Here is a 16,727-nt window from a genome sequence, read left to right as displayed (position 1 = left end):
GGTAGGATTCTTATTACGCCAACTCATCTTTTTTCACCTAGCAATGTTTTTAACAGATGCACATGATGATTTAGCGAGGGGCCTGCGGTGAGATGAAGGACATTAGCTCATGCAGCAGGTGCTCTGCGGTTCTGTGCAGCTGTGCACCAGTTTCAGCAAACATTACCAGTGGCTAATGGGTACATTTTTTGATGGATCATTCCCTGCACACTGCAGTTACATATAGCAGTGTCAATTTGTTCCATAATTCATTCAACTTTAGGTTTCTATTAAATTAAATAGAGTTCCTGTAGCTCAACTGGTAGAGCACTGCTTTAGCAAACAAGCAAGCGCAAGGTTGGGGGTTCGATTCCCCGGGAACACATGATATGTAAAAGTTGATAGTCTGAATGCACTGTAAGTCGCTTTGGATAAAAGCGTCTGCTAAATGCATACATTTAATTTTAATTTAATTTTAAATGATTTTACAAATGAAGAAATGACTTGTTTGTAAGTTTTAAGAAATGCTTTTACCATTAAACAAACTGCTCCAATCGTTAGGATGTGAAAACAAATGGGAAACTAATTTACAATAATAGACTTCCAATGGAAGCCTAGTAGTCTAATGGGCAGCACCACAAATAAAGTCAGGTCAACAAAAAAAAGTTGTTGTTTTTTCTTCATCAGAACAGATACTGAGAAATTTAGCAATACATAATTTGCTCACCAATGAGTGCAGAGAATAGGTGCCATCAGAATGAGAGTCTAAACACCTGATAAGAGTGAGTACATTTTCAGCAAATGTTCATTTTTGGATGAATACTTCCTTTAAGTTCAGTTGCTGCCTTTAATTCTCAGATTTTTTACATCTATAATGCTTTAAAAAAATATATCCTAACACATAAACACGTGTTTTGAAAAAGGTGTCTGCCAAATGCACACTAATTAAAGTAAATGTCTGTGCAAACATTCAGTTGATAAATTCATGACTAGCTACAAATGCAAAACCGGTTACTTTTACGTGGTATACCTTAAAGAAGGATTGAAGCGATGCAACTCTAAACACTCATAAACAGTTCATTTGCCCAAAAAAACTAGTTTTAGCGTGAGCCGCTTAACAAACGGCGCCCACATATTTATACTTTATAATTCATGTCCATGGAAATCCACAAGGGTTAAAGCTTCATTTTTTATATATTTAATAGGAAAATAATCTGCATTCAGAACTAAAAGACACTGAGATAAATGGCAAAAACACCACATAAATCATCTTGAAACTAAATTTCACATGCTATCGGTCATTCCTTTGTGCTTTTAAGCATGGCAATGAATGCTAACAATATTGGTGGGAACGAAGGAATGCCAACTCACAAATCTCTAAAAGCATCAGCATCCACTGACTGACACTTACACGTAATTAACGATTTAAACATTTTCTGCATTCAGTACTTAAGTTCTCCTCAGGGAGACAAAGAGAAAGCGTTTAGAAAGAAACTTTCAGTAAACATGGTGAGAGAGTGTTAAATTCTCACCATCGCTCTCTCAAGACCCTTTCTTAGTGATTTATCTCCCTCTAATAATAGCATCAAGGGAGTTCTGTGGTCTTGGATGAGTCTCATGTTGGTTCTGCACTGAATCAAAGAGCTTGAGGAGGCAGGGTTGAGTTGTCCAATCACTGCCTCACACTAAATGAGTCAACCAACCAGATTCACTTCTTCATGTGAACTTAATGGAAAAAACACATTTCCCTTTAGTATTCAAGTGCAAAAAAAATACTCAAAGTATGATAATCGTTTGCAACTTGCATAATCCAAAATGGATTTTGAATTCATATAGACTTTGAAAGCATCCTGCTGTGTTGTGGGTCAATTTGAATCACACTCAGTTTTATAAACTATTTAAAATATTGGTTATTCTATTTATCTCTTCTTGAATATTTCTCATTTAGGGTTGTGAATGTGCATGCAAAGTTGACACATAGGTGTGTTTTTTCAAAGCTGTACAAACTTTGTTACAACTTTTGTTAGGGGTCAAAATGTCCCCCACTAGTTTTCATGCAATTTGCCAAAAATCTACATCTGTTCAGCATTAAACCTTTTCCAGATGCTTTCATAAACCTTTAATGACCCCTGATGTTGACAAGCAACAGCAGTAAGGTACTTTGCATTGCTGAGCATGTTTGCTGCATCACAAACAATGACACCACAGGTTTGCAGCCTTGATGTTTGCACCCCTGAGTACCGGAAGGTCTGACCTGTGAATACAGTGGCGACCAGAGCAGCTCTGATGATGTTATTTCCGTGGCTTACCACAACCATTTCCTGTAAAGTATTCTAAGGCCTCAAAATTACAGCTTCTGTACATGGCAAACCTCTCTTGCCTCTTTCATTTCGTAAATGCTGCATATATTTCAATAGGTTTTAAAATGTTGTGGACTAAGAGAGGGATAGGCACTTCTCTTAAAAATTATATAAGCTACTTACAGTGTATGCATAAGTGCTTGAAATCTTGCATTTCTGGTCAAACACTAATGGCCAGGTTTTTCTGAGCTCTTTCATTTGATTTAACCAGCATATATATTTATATTTGAACGTGTTTTAAAATAATATGGATAGAGATAGCGCCATGAACTCTCTTTAGAATTACATTACGGTCGGTTGCTGATTAAAGCAGCTGCAGACACTTACATGTCCACTGCATGCATCTCCACCAGGTGGCGCTCGGGAGTGATTTTTTTTGTTTGTTTTGTCTTTAGGTATTTGGGCACTAAAAGTGTAATTTTTTTAAACGCAATACTTAATTAAATAATTGGTGACTGGCATTAAAAATATTAACTGTCTAAGAGAAAAATCAGGCTCTTCGGTAACTTTGTGGATAATAATTTATACTGAAGTAAGTAATAAAATTTAATAAAAATACATAATGTTAATTTTAAAATACAGGTTTAAACAAGAAAATTCTTATTTTGTCTCAGGGTACCTTACCAATAATGGGCAACTCCCGGGCCTCTGAGCGAAAGGCAAGTGCACAAAAGGTGATTTTGCATTTGTTAATTTTTTTGATTCGATTAGATTCAACTTTATTGTCATTATGCAGAGTACAAGTACAGAGCTAATGAAATACAGTTAGCATCTAACCAGAAGTGCAAGAATATAGTGTTTTATATACATATAAGTGCAGAATGTACAGAATGTACGGTGGAATTGCTATGTATTAAGCAGAGTATGCAAAGAATATAAATAGGAATGCAATGTAGGATTATATATACACATTATGAACAGCAGCAACATAAGGCAGTGGTAATAAATACAGTTGGTTGAGTGTACAATAGTATTGTTACTATTGTATTGTTTTGTCACATTAATGCTAGTTAATGTGACAAAATGGTTTTTTTAACTAAATTATTTTATTACTGTAATTAAATGACATTTAGAAAGTACGTTGTTACATGCTATTGTAATTAATAGGGATTTAATACTAAATGTACATTTTATGTTAGCATATAAATATAGCCAATCAATTTAGCAATTTTTCGCATTTACTGTCACTTGGTGGACATTTTTAGTAGTGAAGCAAAAACACTTTTCATGTATATATTTACTGAAGCAATTATAATTAATAAAGTTTAATTATGCAAATTTATTTTGCAATAACATATGCAGTACTTAATATATGGTCTTTTTTTTCTCTCTAAACGTTTGAGTAAAGCTAATCAATTTGAAGTTCTAGTAGAAGCTTATTTATCAATTTTTAATGTATGATTGTTTGAAAAAGTTCACACCTTCGTGACCTGCTGTATTACATTATGCGCATTTTTAGAAGTGCAGCAAAATTTGCTGACAGAAAAAGTTCTATTTCATCATTTTACTGTCATCTTGTGGCTACTTTTAGTAGTGCTGCAAAATCACTACTGCCATACCTGTTCAAATTTATATGGCCACCAAACTGATTATAAAACACAAAACCATGAGTAAGTACTTATTACATTAAGTACAAAACAATACCTTGGAAAAGAACCATCATTTAAATGACAGTAGTAAGCCACTCAAGACTGTCAGAATTATTTGTTTTAAAAGTATCATTAAAACTAAAGTAGGAGTTCACATACAACTTCACTGTTTTATGAAATACATTTATTGAAGGGAAAACATCTACTGTCATAAAAGGGACCAAAAAAAAGAACATGTAACTAAACGTGACCATTTACATTGGTGATAACGGCATTTCCTCACAAGCTGACCTGTGGACACAGTTTCACACACAGGCAGGGTCAGGCTGACCTGAGGTCAGTGCAGCTTTTCTAGCTCTAATGGGAACAGCAGGCGTATCCGAGATCCATCTGCTCAGACAGGACGGCTTTAAACCAAGCCAGAGCACAAGGATGAAGAGCGGAGGTGACCATCATAAAACTCTGTGCTGTGTTGGTAGCGAAGGAACTTTGACATCATCCTAATGTGCAGATTCTTGACACTAACGGTGTGTGCAGTCCTGTCAAACGTTTGTTTACTTCATGACAAATAAAGAAGCTTTCATTGCACTCGTTAGACAAATGTGTATGGAAGCCCATTTCAGTCACAGAAAAAAAATTCTTACAAATTTACAATTAGAATTGCAAAATATAAACTCACAATTCTGAGAAGAAAAAAAAAAAAATCACAGAACTATGATACATAAACTTTTTTCTTCTCACAATTGTGAATTTACAATTGGTTTTCGTCTCCGCCACAGAATAAAAAAAAAAAAGGTAACTGCAATTTTGATACACAACTGTAGAATTTTGAGATATAAACTCACAATTCAGAGAAGAAAATTCAGAATTACGTAAAAAAAGAGAAAAGTAAAATTTGTGAAATATAAACTCAAAATTCTAAGAAGAAAAGTCAGAATTGTGAGGATAAAAGTTAGAATTGTAAGATACAAATTCAGAATTACAAAGAAAAAGTTATTTTCACAATTACCTTTTAAAACTCAGAATTATGAGAGAGTTATAATTAGCTTTTTTTTTATTTAATTTTTTTTTATTTGTATTATTGTGTTTCCACCATGGAAACTAAATAATAAAAAAGCTAATTATACTAGGCATTGTGAGATGTAAACTCAATTCTGTCAGAATCGTGAGAAACAAAGTCTGAATTGTGAGATAAAAAAATCATAATTACCTTTTTTTTATTTCGGTGGCAGAAACAGGCTTCCATCGATGTCAGAGTCAGTGTGTATAGTAGTGCGGTTAGCTCACAGAAACACTGGAAGTTTGCTCATCGGCCTGCTTTTAGTGAGCTTGTGTCAGTAATAGATTGGTTAAATGATAACAAATACATATCGATATGCTCTCGCATAAATATATGACACATATATCCACGCAGCGTGTTAGTCAGGACATGAATGTGTGGCTGAGCTGGTTCATACAAGAAACCGTGACTTCAGACCCGCCGTGAACAAGTGTAGCCATGATGATTGAGCAGACGTGAAGGAGAGCACAGAGACTGATGCAGAAATAACCTCACGTCCAGCCTAAAACAGCATAACGGTTATGAGCTGAGCTGGAGGAGATCTGCTTTAGGACTCTATGTAGTGCTGTCAGGAGGGACCATCCTTTGGCGAGCGGTTTTGGGTCGGTGGCGGGGTGTCGGGGGCGAGCTGCGTTCCCCCTCGGACTCAGAGGGCTCGGTTTCAGCCTGCGGGGAACCAGTGTCTCCCACCAACTCCCGCAGGAACTTAAACTTAGACAGGAAGAGCTGCCACACCACATACCAGCCTACGAACAGGACACACAGATGATACGGCTTTGCATTCCTAACTTGAATTTGACTCTGGTTCATTTGCATTAACTTTATAATAAAGCACGGATTGAGCTGGCATTTGCACAAATATTTGTGAACTCATGCACTTCAGATGCATGACAAACTTGATTTACATTTCATTTTGCTGAGAAATCTTCGGCAACTTCTGTTAATGAAACCCAAGCTTTTTGTTACAAACATTAAGATTTTGCTTTGTGACCCAACTGTTTTATTAAGTAATGTCAAAAATTCTCATACAAAATAATCTCAAATAATTTGATTGATATTGAAGAAAAATGTGAACTTGGTAACTTAATCTTATGATAATCATAATAAAAAAAGAAAATGTAATTCACCTGAATGGATTATGGCAGTGGTTCCCAAACCTGTCCTGGCGTACCCCCAACACTGCACGTTTTCTTTGTCTCCCTAATTAAACACATCTGATTCAACTCATCAGCTCATTATCACATGGGTTAATGAGCTGATGAGTTGAATCAGATGTGTTTAATTAGGGAGACAAAGAAAACGTGCAGTGTTGGGGGTACGCCAGGACAGGTTTGGGAACCACTGGATTATGGTATTGAGAATTTGGTGGGGAAATGTCAGAACGTTCTCAATATTAACTGTAATTATGCAAAATACAATTTATTCTTTTTTCCCTGTGATGATTGGGTAAAATATGAAAAAGTAAAATAATAATTCTAATGGGAATAAAAATGGAATCAAATATGAAATATATGGAACATTATGGTAATACGACTTTATTCTGAAAATTTATAATAATAATAATAATAATAATAATAATAATAATAATAATAATAATGCCAGTGCAAAATATCCTAAAAAAAAAAAAAAAGTATTTCAGGAACAAATATAAATTCGTAATAAGAATAAAATGTAAAATATCTGGACACATTATGGAAATGAGAATTTAGTGAGAAAATTTTCATGATTAAAATCTTAATTTTCTTTATGCAAAAGATAATTAAAATATCCTAAAAATCCTATAACCTTAATTTATGCAATTATTTGTATCTTTATCTTGGGATAAAACACAAATCTAATAAGAATCATAATAAGAGTCATATGTAAAACCTCTGGATACTTTACAAAAAGATTCCGTTTGTAACAATACTTCTACAGCATTTATTAATATTGGTTAATGTTCATTTAAACATTAACAAATGCAATTTTAAAATAGCAAGTTTTTATATGATTTTCCATTATATATATATATATATATATATATATATATACATATATATATATATATATATATATATATATATATATATATATTTATTTATTTATTTATTTATTTATTTTTATTTTTTTTATGAACGAACAGGGGAAAAATCAATCAACAGTTGAATTTTTATGAACTAATATTAAGAAAGATTAACAAATGCAGCGTGGAAATTGCTCATTGTTTTTCAATGTTAGCTAATGCATTCATGTTGATAGTAAAATATGAACTAGGTTCATTCTTGGTAGAATTTTCATTTTGATTTCAACATATTCAGACATTTTAGTCAATGCAGAAAAAGCTTCTTCTTCATATAGTAACACATAAGTGTTGACATGTTTAGTGCAATGACCTACATAAATCTGATCCAAGCCTGCATCTGACATGAGGACACAACTTCTCTAGTGACATGCTGGACATTGCAAACTTATGTACAGCTGATATGTTTCTACAGTACAGAAAACTTTTAACAGCTCCTGTGCCTTTAACAGAAGTGGGTCAGTCAGACAGACCTCGACTAAAGTCAACACTCAACTCACAGTGAACTCTGGAGATGAGACGTCTGTGTTGTTGACAGTCAGCAAGCCTGCTAAATTACTGCAGTGTTTGTCTGAACCGACCACATTCTCACACATGAGCCCATAATTCACAGCTGTGAAGTCACTGTAGAGAAACTCCTCTAACTGGAGGTGGGACTTTTTCCTCAGAAATGTGACAAGGATCATGACCATCAGATCACAGAGTAAGCATCCACTCAATAGACTTGACAGAATCATACAATTCCTAGAATTTCTAGTTTAAGATAAGCTACAGTGACCCCAAATGTATTCAGACAACACTCATGACACACTTAACATGTGACTGCATTTGCTGAAGGATTGCAGGATCTTTCCTCAGGGTGTTCAGCAGATACTTACCGAAGAGCATGAAGAGGAGGACACATATCAGCGTGGCCACGATCACCAACACGGTCAAACCAACACTCTGCCACATCCTCCTCTCCTAATGAACACAAAGAAAACACACCTCTGATTATATGTGTATTATTGACCATAACAGTAAAAAAGAAGAAGAAAATGGGATTAGAAATATTATTGCTTTTTTTCAATTCAGTACTACATAAAATATTTACAAATATATGCATCAATTATTCAATTTACAGAAATGCATCCACAGGCATAAATTAACGTTTTTTGTAGCATAGATTTTTGGTGTAGTAATTAAAAAAAAAAAAAGATTCATCTTTTTGCAAAGTCTATGTAAATTGCATATCAATCAAATCTTTACATTTTCATATAAATATAAAATCTTGCACATCAGACATATTTTGAATATAAGATATCACAACCTACACACACACACACACACACACACACACACACACACACACACACATACACATACATACATACACGCGCGCGCACATTACAATGTAACATATTATCATGGTATTACGGTTTTAGACACTAACGTTACCATGATAATACCATGTGTACTGTAGTACAGTTATGGCATCAAATGGTAATGGTACTTTAAATATACCATGGTACTGAAAATTATAATGAAGAGTATATGAGGATATCTTATGATAAATCTATTTTTTGCATTTGTGATATCAGTATAAAGTGATTGTACACAGAGAGTGGTGTGGGTCTAATGTGAGTCACGCAGATGACAGTTGAGCAGATTTATGAGCAGACTTACAGACGTTCACGCCTCAGTCTTCACGCCGAATCCCGCGGGACAGAGGCCGGGAGAGCATGACATGGAGAGCCTCAAATATTCCCTTCATCTACATCACTGTGACATGAACCGAGGAGAGACAAGAGCGAGAAAACAGCAAACTCGAGCCTCAACAACACAAGCAATCTGAATCTGAGGATGACCCGGAAGAGCTCATTCCTTCCATTCCGCCGCGTGGTCTTGTGGGAATTGAAGTTTTATCCAAACGTCAAATCACTGAAATTAACTCAATAATAATAATAATAATAATAATGAAACTTAACCCACTCCACAACGTCATTGTATTTTATTAAATTTTTCTTCTTTTAATTTCTTATGAATCTACAGGACAACAAGTAGGCCAATCGAAAATCAGTCTGAATGTACCAAGAACATTGTCTTTACTTTTTTAACCGTTTTTGTATTCCTATATAAAAAACATTATTGAATTAAATTAGAATCATTTACTAAAAACAGTTGGTGAGACCTAAGTTTTTCGGAGTTAAACTGCATTTATCCAGCAACTTACATTGCATTTAATCAGTTTTTGCATTGCTTGGAATCAAACCAATGACTCTGACCTGTGACTGTGAACTTGAAATATAAGAATTACACTCAAAAACATCTTGATTAAACATAACCCAAACAATCAGCTGGCCCTGCACTGGTTTGAAAAACACACAACAATTAATAGAAATGTATGTCTTTATTCAAATGCTGCAATTATGTACATATAAGCAGAGCAGCTTACATTTTACAATCAATTTATTTTATTTTTTTTCTAATCATGTATGAGAGGACATAAATTACCAGACTTTTTCTTATTACCTGAAATGTTATTATAAAAAAAAATAAAATAAAAAAAAAATTCATTCTCAGAATCAGAATGATTTTTATTGCCAGAATATAAAAATAATTTGTTTTAGTGACTGAAGCTTCCACGGCACACACAGATTACAGTGACACGACAGACCGCAGATAATAAAAATAATAATATACATATATACAAAATAGACAATGTACAAAATAGCAAAAACACAATATAAAATATAGACAAAAATGTACAGGTATGATATATGCAATTTTGACATGTAAATAATATTATGTGTGTTAAATAAATAATGTATAATAGTGTTGTGTGTTCCTCGTTTATTGTTAACTGTTCATGAGACAGATTGCCTGAGGAAAGAATCTGTTCTTATGTCTGGCTGTTCTGGTGCTCAGTGCTCTGTAGAGCAGACCAGACAGCAGCAGTTCAAAGAGGGAGTGTCCTGGGTGTGAGGGGTCCTGAGTGATTTTGCCAGCCCTATTGCACACTTTGGATAAATACAGTTCTTGGAGAGAAGAGAGGGTTGTACCAATGATTTGCTCAGAAGTCAGAAAATCAGGTCAGGGGGCAGATTTGGCAGCTGAGCTAAACCAGACAGTTATAGAAGTGCAGAGGACAGATTAAATGATGGTAGAGTAGAACGGTTTCAGCAGCTCCTGTGGCAGGTTGAACTTCCTCAGCTGGTGAAGGAAGTACAACCTCTGCTGGGCCTTTTTCACAGTGAACTCAATTTGATTGTCCCATTGTTCAGATCCTAGGAAATGGTGGTGCCCAGGAACCCAAATGTCTCCACTGTCATTGCAGTGCTGTGCATGATAGTAAGTGGAGGGAGAACAGGGGGTTTTCTCCTGAAATCTACGATCATCTCCACAGTTTTGAGTGTCTTAAGCTACAGGTTGTTAAGACTGCATCAGACAGCCAGCTCTTTAACCTCCTGTCTGTAAGCAGACTCGTCACCTTCCTGAATGAGGCCAATAAGTGTGGTGTCATCTGGAAACTTCAAGAGGTTGACAGAGGGGTCTTTAGAGGTGCAGTCATTGGGTTAGAGAGAAAATAGCAGTGGGGAGAGGACACAACCCTGTGGGGCGCCAGTGCTGATGGGACAGGTGCTGGATGACAATTTTCCTAGCTGCTGCCTGTCTGTCAGGAAGCTGGTGATCCACTGACAGATGGAGATGCACAGAGAGCTGAGTTAATTTGGGCAGGAGGAGGTTTGGGATGATAGTGTTTCTAAAACATATTAAGGGGATACAACTCATTTATTGTAATTGACAGGTGTGATAATCAGTGGGATTGAATTTTTACCTCCATCATTAAAGCATGGGCAAAAAAATGGATAGAGTTTGTCAGCGAAACATTGGCCAGTGAAAGAGTAGATATGAGAGCTGGAATCCACATCATAAAAGGAGACCAGACCCTCTTCATAATCCACAAACACACCGACCCGCTGCGGCTTCACTCTCAGAGATAGAGAAACTGTAGTGTGACCATAGGCCCAATATTCATTCCCATTCCTCAGAACCACGGTCCAGTATCCATTACTGGGATTCAGCTGGATATCTCCTTTCTTGTTAATAGATTCTCTGACTACTCCTAAATTCCATTTAGTCTTTCCCTTCACCTGCACCTCGAAATAAAATCTCCCTGAGGAGAATCCCACCTTTCCCAGGACACTTACAAGGAAATCAAATCTCTTTGGGATGTCTGGGAGTTTCTGTCTAATGTCTCCATGTCTCACTTGTTTTCCATCATCAGACAGGATGAGGTCTGGATGAGCTGTATCAGGATCCAGAGTCACATCCACTGAGAAAACAGATTTCATGGTGATGCTTTTAATCCGACTGTACTGAAGCTTTGAGAATGTAATCTATTGTAACACAGACAGCAAAAAACTGTACCTGCATACTGCTGCATCCATCTCAGCTCTGACACTGTTTCAATAAAACATCATGAGATTTTTAAGATGTTTTAATATGTGGAATTATAGACCATCTTTAAGGTTATATTTAAAAAAAAAGTGTACATCATTATGTTTTTATCTGATCAAAGAGTTGACATACTAGTTTGAATGAGTTTGCTGTTTAGAGTGTCCTGAAGTTGAGTCAGAGCTCTGCTCAGAGTCTCCCGACTCTCCTGAGTCTTCACACTGATCTCAGAGCAGCTCCTGGTGTCTGTAAGGCTGCACAGGGAAGAGTAACTCTACAGCAGGAGACAGGAGAAATCCTTCAGCATGGGGAGTGTTATGGTGTCATGTACTGCATTATCACTGATCAGAGAGATGTTCACTGACCTGTAAGAGAAGGAGGTGATCTTCAGTGTGTGAGAGCTGCTCCAGCTCAGTGTTTCTCATCTTTAGCTCAGTGATCTCCTGCTCCAGCTCTTCAATCAGCTCTTGTTCCTGTTTCTCTGCTGTTTTCTGCCGCTCCTCAATCATCTCCATCACTTCAGTCTGACATCTCTCAATGGAGCGGATGAGATCAGTGAAGAGTTCAGCACGGGCTGCTTTCTCCTCTTCTGTGTTTCTCTGCTCAACCAAGTCAATCAAAAAATTATCAGCAATGTTTGCTAAGGCACAGGGGCGGATATAGAAAAATATTGATAGGGTGGCGCGAAGGGGGCAGGAATTTTTGAGGGGTGGCAACATATGGCAGACGTATATATACTAAATTTAGTCACAGTTATCACAGTTTGATGATAAATATATGTGCACACTACAAAAGGACACAGGCTATCATTTACAAACTTAATCTCATGCAATCAATGTCTTGCATTTGAAACAGTTATAACAAACATTACAAACATATAAGGAATAAGTGGCCATACCCCATAAGCACCACCACACTCACTAATGCATACAGTATGCATCAACGTAATTAAGAGCATTATAAAAGGTTCAGTGTTATCAATATGTCAATTTATCATAAGAAACACAAGATTTTAACAGCCAATGACATTTCCAGCTGGGGAGACTCAACTGATTTTCTACTGTTTAGTGTTAATCACCATTTAACTCAACCAGTCAAGAGCTACATTTAGCCTTAGAAGTTATATGAATATGGTCTCTGAAGCATAGGTTTTATTAGCTGACAATAATAATAAATAAATAAACATTATAGGCACAAATACAAATGTACATTTAGAAATTGTTTTTGAAAAATATGGTGTTATTGTTTTGGCAAGCTTAAATTAAAACGTCTATGAAAACTTGTGTGATATTCCTTTAAAATAATGTTTTAGTATATCTTTTTTTAAGTATATTTTACTAAGCAATTTCTTACATCATTTCTTTGAGTTAGACCAAACTTTTATTTTGGTGGGTTGTAACCAGAGTTTCTGTGTTTTTTAATTAACTATTATTATTAGCTAATAGGAAGTATAGCATATCAAGTATGCTAATACTTGAAGTATAGTATACTCTACTGTGCAATAGTACTATATTTCTGTTTGAATTTCTTCAAGTTATACCGACATTTTATTTTGACAGGTTGTCGTAAAGACATTGCCGTTTCTGTCAGTCTGTGTATACGATACGAATAAATGACGATAGTTTTATTAAATTAAATGGTGAAATCCTCTCATAGCGCACTGACTGCACATGTGTAGCATTCATCATGCATCAATATAGTGAAGAGCTGAAAACACCACGCGTGCTTCAGTGTGTGTGTGTGTGTGTGTGTGTGTGTGTAGTAGAGCACACATTCCCAGAGACGTGTATAACAACACCTTATTGTTGTGCCACCCTTCCTCAAATATGATGATGGAAAAAAACCTACTATAGAGGTGAAAAAATTACTTATATCAAATAAAAATTTATTTTTATTATTTACAAATCACAATTGTAGCTCTCGACATTTACCTGTGGCTATAACTTTATTATGACTCTAGTTTATTTTATAGTCTCAAGCATTCAGAAGTCATGCAAAAGGAAACTAAGCAGTTTTACTATGATAAAACCATGGTTTATTTTTGTAAGGGTTGTGATATGCACGTTTTTTGTTGAAGAAATTATAAAGCCTGTGTCATCTATAGCAAAAAGGTGGCCAAAAATGAAAGATTAAGTGAATATTTGAATGAAATGTTTGGTCAGTAGCCTAAACAAGGATTTGATTGTCCTGTAAGTGTAACAGCAGCAATCACATGGCATTTGTAATAACATGTACATAAATTGTTTATTTTGTATTTGCCTACATTATGTATTTTAACAGTGTTATTATTAACCAATCATTTTTGCCTCATTATTTTTTTATATAATGCATTTTAAGCCATTTTAAAGGCTATCTGTTTTTATAGCAACAACAACAACAACAACAACAAAATATTACAGTATATTAATTCTTTGTATATTATTAGAGTTTGGGGATTGCAAATAATTTTAATCAGTTCGGGAGTTCGGAGCGGGTTCGCGAATCATTTGAGTCATTTCGGGAGTTCAAAGCGGGTTCGCGAATCATTTGAGTCAGTTTGGGGATCGCAAACCATTTGAATCAGTTCAGGAGTTCGGAGTGGGTTCGCGAATCATTTGAGTCAGTTCGGGAGTTCAAAGCGGGTTTGTGAATCATTTGAGTCAGTTTGGGGATCGCGAATCATTTGAATCAGTTCGGGAGTTCGTAGCGGGTTCGCGATTCATTTGAGTCAGTTTGGGGATCGCAAATCATTTGAATCAGTTCGGGAGTTCAGAGCGGGGCATTTGTAATAACGTGTACATAATTTTTTTATTTTGTATTTGCCTACATTATGTATTTTAACAGTGTTATTATTAACCAATCATTATTGCCTCGTTATTTTTTTATATAATGCATTCTAAGCCATTTTAAAGGCTATGGCTTAGGTCTGTTTTTATATCAACAACAAAAAAATATTATTACAGTATATAAATACTTTGTAAATTATTAGAGTTTGGGGATCTCAAATCATTTGAATCAGTTCGGGAGTTCATAGCGGGATCGCGAATCATTTGAGTCAGTTATGGAGATCGCGAATCATTTGAGTCAGTTTGGGAGTTCGGAGCGGGATCGCGAATCATTTGAGTCATTTCGGGAGTTCAAAGCGGGTTCGCGAATCGTTTGAGTCCGTTTGGGGATCGCAAACCATTTGAATCAGTTCGGGAGTTCGTAGCGGGATCGCAAATCATTTGAGTCAGTTATGGAGATCGCGAATCATTTGAGTCAGTTTGGGAGTTCGGAGCGGGATCACGAGTCATTTGAGTCATTTCGGGAGTTCAAAGCGGGTTCGCGAATCGTTTGAGTCAGTTTGGGGATCGCAAACCATTTGAATCAGTTCGGGAGTTCGGAGTAGGTTCGCGAATCATTTGAGTCGGTTCGGGAGTTCAAAGCGGGTTCGCGAATCATTTGAGTCAGTTTGGGGATCGCGAATCATTTGAATCAGTTCGGGAGTTCGTAGGGGGTTCGCGACTCATTCGAGTCAGTTCGGGAGTTAAGCGGGTTCGCGATTCATTTGAGTAATTTTGGGGATCGCAAATAATTTGAATCAGTTTGGGAGTTCGGAGCGGGATCACAAATCATTTGAATCAGTTCGGGAGTTCGTAGCGGATTCGCGAATCATTTGAGTCAGTTCGGGAGTTCAAAGCGGGTTCGCGAATCATTTGAGTCAGTTTGGGGATCGCAAATCATTTGAATCAGTTCGGGAGTTCGGAGCGGGATCACAAATCATTTGAATCAGTTCGGGAGTTCGTAGCGGGTTCGCGAATCATTTGAGTCAGTTCGGGAGTTCAAAGCGGGTTCGCGAATCATTTGAGTCAGTTTGGGGATCGCAAATCATTTGAATCAGTTCGGGAGTTCGGAGCGGGATCAAGAATCATGGAAGATGCGCGCTGGTAAATTTTCAAATTGGCCATAACCTTTAATTAGTTGCTGCCAACTGGGGTGGAAGCAGGGGTGGCAAGGCTTTCTTTTAGGGTGGCCCCTGCTAAGGCAAGAATCAATTATACTCTTCCTCATGCTTCAGTGTTTAAAGGGGTTTTCTAAATTCCTAAACCAAAGTATTAAACTTCATCCTGATGCGTTTACACTGAAAAATTCTTAAAATCATGTGTCATGTTGAGGAGAAGTGATATTACTTTACTTTACTTACATAGTAGGGTTTTTTATATCTCAATTGGGACTTATTGTGAGTTATTATTTCCGAATTGCAAGTAAACCTCTTGCAATTCTGAACTAAAAATATCCAGTTTGTTCCTGAATGAATAGGTGTTTTTGAAAGAGTCGATTAAGTGAATGAATCAAAATCAGTGACTTACAAAGACAGTCACTTGTCTGCAGAAAGAGTCACTGTAAAATCCCCACCATTAATACACAGACCGACTGTGTGGACAAACAAAGAAAGCGGACTGATACAAACAGTGAAGTCCCCTGAACAAAACAATTTATTACAGAATTTTGAACTAACTTTTCTGACTTCTGCTGAGTGTTTGATGTCTTGAATCTTCTTGATTCTGTCCTGAATCATCTGCTGCACGTCTTTCTGTGTCTTCATCAGTTGAGTCTATAGACACAGAACAAAGCAGACATATTTATCATAAAGAAGATTTACTGTCTTGTGACATATAATTTACAATATGTTTTTATTTGTAGTTATTTTATTTGATAAAATCACATGACATGATTACTTTAAAATCAGTTTTGTTAATAAGTCTACCTTCTTCTCTTGACTCTCCTCTTCTACAGAAACAGTGTTGTGGGTCTTGTGTTCTTTCACAGCACACATCAGACACACACACGTCTGATCATCTTTACAGAACATCTCTAGCGGCCTCTCATGTTTCTGACATGTATAGTCCTCCAGATTACTCACAGCACTTTTGAGTTTATAGTGCTCTATGAGCTCTCGGAGTGTGATATTAATCTTGAGATCAGGTCTTTGGTTGAATGTTTCTTTACAGTATGGACAGTTGCAGGTCTGGCTTTTGTCCCAGTACTTATTCAGACAGGTCTTGCAGTAGTTGTGTCCACATGGAGCAGTGACTGGATCAGTGAACACATCCAGACATATGGAGCACTGAAGCTCCTTAGTCATTAGACCACTGAAGGATGACATACCTGGAGAAAAAGAAACCATGAAGATAAATCACCTACAATACTAGTCTATAATTTGGACACACTTGATATAGTGGGTATAAAAAAAGAATCACCCCCTTTAAAATAATCACATT

The 16,727-nt window shown here is 36.3% G+C and overlaps 2 protein-coding genes across 3 annotated transcripts; both read right to left on the bottom strand.

The window, feature by feature from the left end:
• Window positions 1–4,094: 4,094 nt before the first annotated feature.
• LOC113062402 (small integral membrane protein 13-like) lies at window positions 4,095–8,888 on the bottom strand. Of its 2 annotated transcripts, none has more exons than XM_026232230.1 (3): window positions 8,713–8,888; window positions 7,926–8,010; window positions 4,095–5,734 (listed from the first exon to the last, which is right to left on the bottom strand). In XM_026232230.1, the coding sequence occupies exons 2-3, from the start codon at window positions 7,999–8,001 to the stop codon at window positions 5,544–5,546; spliced, it is 267 nt and encodes an 88-aa protein (XP_026088015.1). In that variant the 5' UTR covers window positions 8,002–8,010; window positions 8,713–8,888; the 3' UTR covers window positions 4,095–5,543. The 2 variants fall into 2 exon arrangements, with proteins under 2 accessions (XP_026088015.1, XP_026088017.1); XM_026232232.1 differs by having other exon boundaries at window positions 7,926–8,007; window positions 8,713–8,866.
• A 1,881-nt stretch (window positions 8,889–10,769) lies between these two features.
• Window positions 10,770–16,606, bottom strand: LOC113061995 (zinc-binding protein A33-like). Its single transcript, XM_026231495.1, has 6 exons — window positions 16,373–16,606; window positions 15,965–16,045; window positions 11,850–12,083; window positions 11,620–11,758; window positions 11,458–11,484; window positions 10,770–11,362 (listed from the first exon to the last, which is right to left on the bottom strand). The coding sequence occupies exons 1-6, from the start codon at window positions 16,589–16,591 to the stop codon at window positions 10,815–10,817; spliced, it is 1,248 nt and encodes a 415-aa protein (XP_026087280.1). The 5' UTR covers window positions 16,592–16,606; the 3' UTR covers window positions 10,770–10,814.
• Between the last annotated feature and the right edge of the window lie 121 nt (window positions 16,607–16,727).

Source organism: Carassius auratus, chromosome 44, assembly GCF_003368295.1.
Source record: "Carassius auratus strain Wakin chromosome 44, ASM336829v1, whole genome shotgun sequence".
Lineage (NCBI taxonomy): Eukaryota > Metazoa > Chordata > Actinopteri > Cypriniformes > Cyprinidae > Carassius > Carassius auratus.
Note: the sequence above shows the minus strand (reverse complement) of the source record. Positions and strands in the feature narration are given on the sequence as shown.